The sequence below is a fragment of the Acyrthosiphon pisum genome, chromosome X (assembly GCF_005508785.2).
Source record: "Acyrthosiphon pisum isolate AL4f chromosome X, pea_aphid_22Mar2018_4r6ur, whole genome shotgun sequence".
Lineage (NCBI taxonomy): Eukaryota > Metazoa > Arthropoda > Insecta > Hemiptera > Aphididae > Acyrthosiphon > Acyrthosiphon pisum.
In genome coordinates this window covers 88,299,692-88,304,290 of record NC_042493.1, presented here as the reverse complement: position 1 = coordinate 88,304,290, position 4,599 = coordinate 88,299,692, and the positions used below count along the sequence as shown (strand labels likewise).

The window sequence follows — 4,599 nt, the reverse complement described above, 5'->3', positions numbered from 1 at the left end:
AATTATTGTTATGGTATTGAATAAGTACAAAAAAAAATCTGGTAAGTAGGCGGCGTGGGTTAATTTATTAAGTAATGGATGGTGTTAAATTTGAATTCGATGGTAAAGTGATATCATTGAATACGAAAAACGTATTTTGAGTGGAGACGGTTTGTCAGCTTAGGATATTTTATACCATATTTATATTGTTATTATTAATACGGTAGCCAGTACCTAAGTTGAATTAATATTATTTGCATAATATCATATTTGTATAATTGTATATATATACCTACCTAATGATATACTTTAGTGGTCTGGTGTAGCGCGGCAGTCAGCCTCAGTTAGAAACGTGTTCTGAGATCAAACATCAACCATTGTCGCTAGTCACCGGATGAGTGACCACCCTGATTTTAGTAACAAATCCTCATCACATATACACGTATTCTTATTTCTTACCAATCGTACGATTTAGATTTTTTTTTTATTTAAAATAAGAAAACATTTTTCAGGTTGGATCGAAGGCCGAATTTCCATTTTAATTTAAATAGTGGTAAAAAAACACATTACGCGGGTTTGGATCCAAAAGGTTTTATGTGTAAATTTTAATTTTTTTAGAAAAGACAATTTGAATGTGTTTAATGTAGATAAATAGTAGGTAGGAAATGTATTTAAAAGGTATTTGAATAGACAGGGGTGTGGGTGGTGTACAGTGACGTAGCTTTCGCAAGTAAAAGTTGGACAGTGCTCTGGGGCCCCAATATATTACGTATATATTTTGAATTTTCACAAAGATAATATTCGTTAAGGGGAGGGGGCTAGTTTATTTACTGCCCCGGGGCCCTTTCTCATCTAGCTACGCTAGCGGCGTATTTAGGAATATTGCTAAAGGGAAGGGGATGAGACACTGAATGATATTCAGTTCCCACACCCCCTTTGAGGTTTCCTATATTTACTCACTACCTACGTACTGTACACTTTAAACAACATTTAATACCAATTATTATTAGTCATTAACTTTAATGAATAACAATAACATATTTATTATTTTTCATTAAATAAATTTCAATTTTTAATTTACACTCTAAAAATATTCTTAGAGAATAAACTCTTTAATAATCCTACCTATCATCCTACTATCACCAAATATGTCCACTGTCCAATTACACAATAATACATTTAGTACACAAATAATAGTAACTATCATAAATACTTATTTTTGCTATAATAAATAATAATAATTACATATTCATACTTTCATTACTTTATACTTATAATACAAAATCAATTTTTCTTTGTTTTACTGCCAATTTTTAATTACTTTATCGATACTTATGTCTACTGTACGTTTTTCCATACAAATAAGATAAGAATACCGATTTCCGATACTCAATAGACTGATTAGTGATTACGTGTAATATACTATTATAAGATAATAGGTACCATCATTTAATATATTGATTTTGGTATTTTAGTCTTAATATATCTTGTTTTTATTTTACAAATTTACAACTGTACAGTACTACGCAGACGTGTCTAGCTGGTACGTCGAGTGCAATCCACATATTATGCAAGAAAACGCACCATTTACGACATTGCGGAGTTTCATTGGCGTAATAATAACAGTTTTTTTCTTACTGTATTTACAAAAATGAAAAATACATGGTAAATACTAAAACGATTGACGATTCAGTGACTATATATGTATACTTGAATCCTTTAATAATAGCAAAAAAAAATATAACCAAGGGGGGATTGATCCCCCGAACCCCCCACGGAAATACGCCGCTGAGCTACGCCAGTGAGGCAAAGCCACCCACGGGTGTGTTTCAATTAAATATGTAAAGCCCCTCCAAGTCCAAAACTAAAAATTCGCCTATAGTTTTAAATTGTATTAAAATATGTAGAGCTTGGATTTATATGCTGTGCCTATCTAATATATAGATAATATATATAATGCATAATATATTATGCACCAAAATTGACTAAATATGCTTGTAAAAACCACGTCTTATAAAAAAAATGTATGCTTTTGAATTTTTTTATTATTGCAATAGTGTGCAAATATGAAAGGTGAAAGTATGGAAAATAAATGAAAATAAGTTAAGCCGTTAGGTATCCAAAAGGATAAAAATAAATTGTTATTAACCAAGTGTCAAGAAAGCCGAATTTACCAAACTCGGACCAAAATAAATAATATTGTCACATTGATATAGGTAACATACTGTGTTTATTTTTGACAAGTAGGTACCTATACGTAAATAATGTATACATAATACATATATTATGATATATAAAAGTCACTATATACTATAATACAGTCTATATTATTATTGTTATTTACAACCTACTCTTTACAGATATTCATCGCCTTGGCCGTATACTCCGTTGTCGCCGAAGAAGGAGTAAGAGCCAAAAAACACGCTTACGTCGCCGCTGCCCCAGCTCGTGAGTATACTTACAATATAAATTATAAGACGATAACGTACGTTTCCTTTTAAGTAGGTACTTATACACTTATATAGTCTTGAATTACGTACAGGCAAAGTAGGCACGCATCTAGCCGAAGATAGGGCAAGATAATCGGGGGGAGCTATTTATTTTTGGCTATTCGTAGATAATGGTAATCGGAAATTAAAATGTCTTATACAAAACAAAAAAGCGAATCACTCATCAATAATTAATTTTGTATTCAGATATATAATATTTTATATAGGTTTATTATTATTTATGAAAAGTTACATAAACAGCATGGTACCTATATATTATATTTTATTCAAACGTTTAAATAGTACCAGCGGTATTGAATAACATTATTTTCACAATGTTAACTTGTCTTAAAAAATTAGCTGGATGATTAGTTCTTTTCCAAATCTTATTATAGTAGGTAAGTACTTACGGTGACAGTAAATGGTGCTAGCTAATGTCACGGCAGTAACTGTTATCATGTAAATAATTCTATAGAAGCTGCCGTGGTAGTACCTATCACACTATCTAGCCGCGCTAGATAGTTGACCATTTACCATCACGGTAGTGCTACCACGACAGTACAACTGTCATTGTGTAAACGGGGCCTTAAGATTTTTTCTTTTTACCTAGTTAACTGGATAACATAAATTTTCATTTTTAAAACGTGTTAAAAATGCATGCGCTCCACAGGTCCACTATGACAGAAAAAAGATTGAACGCTTTAGAATTATGCCATTATTGACAATTGACGATGATGTTGAATACAATATTGGTTTAAATAAAATTATAAATTACTTTAGTCCTCAAAAACTAACCAAATAAAATACTCGAGTTTGTTAACATTTATACTTAGGTAATCACAAAAAGTTTTATTTTGTGTTGGGTCTTGGGTTCTGTAAGCAAAATAATAATAAGGTTGAAAACCTTATTAGAATGCAAATACGCAATATTAAAAAAAATGTGCCTAGGGCCTTAAGCTCATGCTTAATCCAGCTCTGTACCTATATGAAATTTCGTCTAAATTTGAAATGGTTCCTAAGTAAATCCAACCTAGTGACATTAATCGATTTTTTTTTCCACAGCGGTTTTGGCTTACTCTGCCTCAGCCCCAGGATCGTTCTCGTATGGATACTCTGATTACACCACCTACCCGGTAGCAGGAGCATACCACGCACCAGCCGCCTACCCGGCAGTGTACCCAGCAGCATACCCAGCAGCGTACCCAGTAACGGCTTATGCCACCCACGAAGACGACGGCCAATATTATCCCGGCAAATACGAAAAGGCTTCCATCCCAGCAGCGTACCCAGCAATAGCTTATGCCTCCCACGAAGACGACGGCCAATACTATCCCGGCAAATACGAAAAGGCTCCCATCCCAGCAGCATACCCAGCAACGGCTTATGCCGCCCACGAAGACGACGGTCAATACTTTCCAGGCAAATACGAAAAGGCCGCCATCCCAGCACCTTACGTGATCGGACACCCGAGCCACCAAGAAGACGACGGTCAATACTATCCCGGCAAATACGAAAAGGCCTCCGTTCCAGCAACAGCTTATGCCGCCCATGAAGACGACGGTCAATACTATCCCGGCAAATACGAAAAGCCTGAATCCCACTACTGAACACTCACACAACAATGATTCTCATCCTTCCGTAGTCTTTTCATTTGACTTTCAACAATAAAAACGTGATCTTAATTTTTCAACAGTTGACTTTGTAGTTATTTTTTCTCTCTCTCCAGGTTTTACGTACAATATTAAAATATTATAATAATATTGCACGTATTATACAGTTTATTTTGCATTGGAAGATAAATCTTCCTGACGACTATGACGCAAATTGTAAAATTAAATTTAAAAAAATCATTAACTTGCCCAGCCTTGCCAAATACCCATATAATTTATATTTTCAATTAATTTAGTTTATGATTTTCAATCAGTAGGTTGTAGATAGGTTATCTACAACATATTTTAATGTTTTACTGCAGTATGCAAGTTTAATACAGTTATTAGTTATTTCTTATTATTTCTTACTTATTAGTTATTATTAACATAACTGATCTTTGCCATCTCTTATAACTGATTTAACAATATTGAAATTATTTATAAATAAGTCCGGTTTTGGAATATACTAGAAGTAAAAGAAC

At 33.4% G+C, this 4,599-nt stretch overlaps 1 protein-coding gene across 1 annotated transcript; it reads left to right on the top strand.

The window, feature by feature from the left end:
- Positions 1-982: 982 nt before the first annotated feature.
- LOC100574413 lies at positions 983-4,160 on the top strand (the record flags this gene model as incomplete). Its single annotated transcript, XM_029490979.1, has 3 exons — positions 983-988; positions 2,280-2,427; positions 3,531-4,160. Coding segments are annotated over 3 exons (699 nt in total), but the record flags the coding sequence as incomplete, so codon positions are not given.
- Between the last annotated feature and the right edge of the window lie 439 nt (positions 4,161-4,599).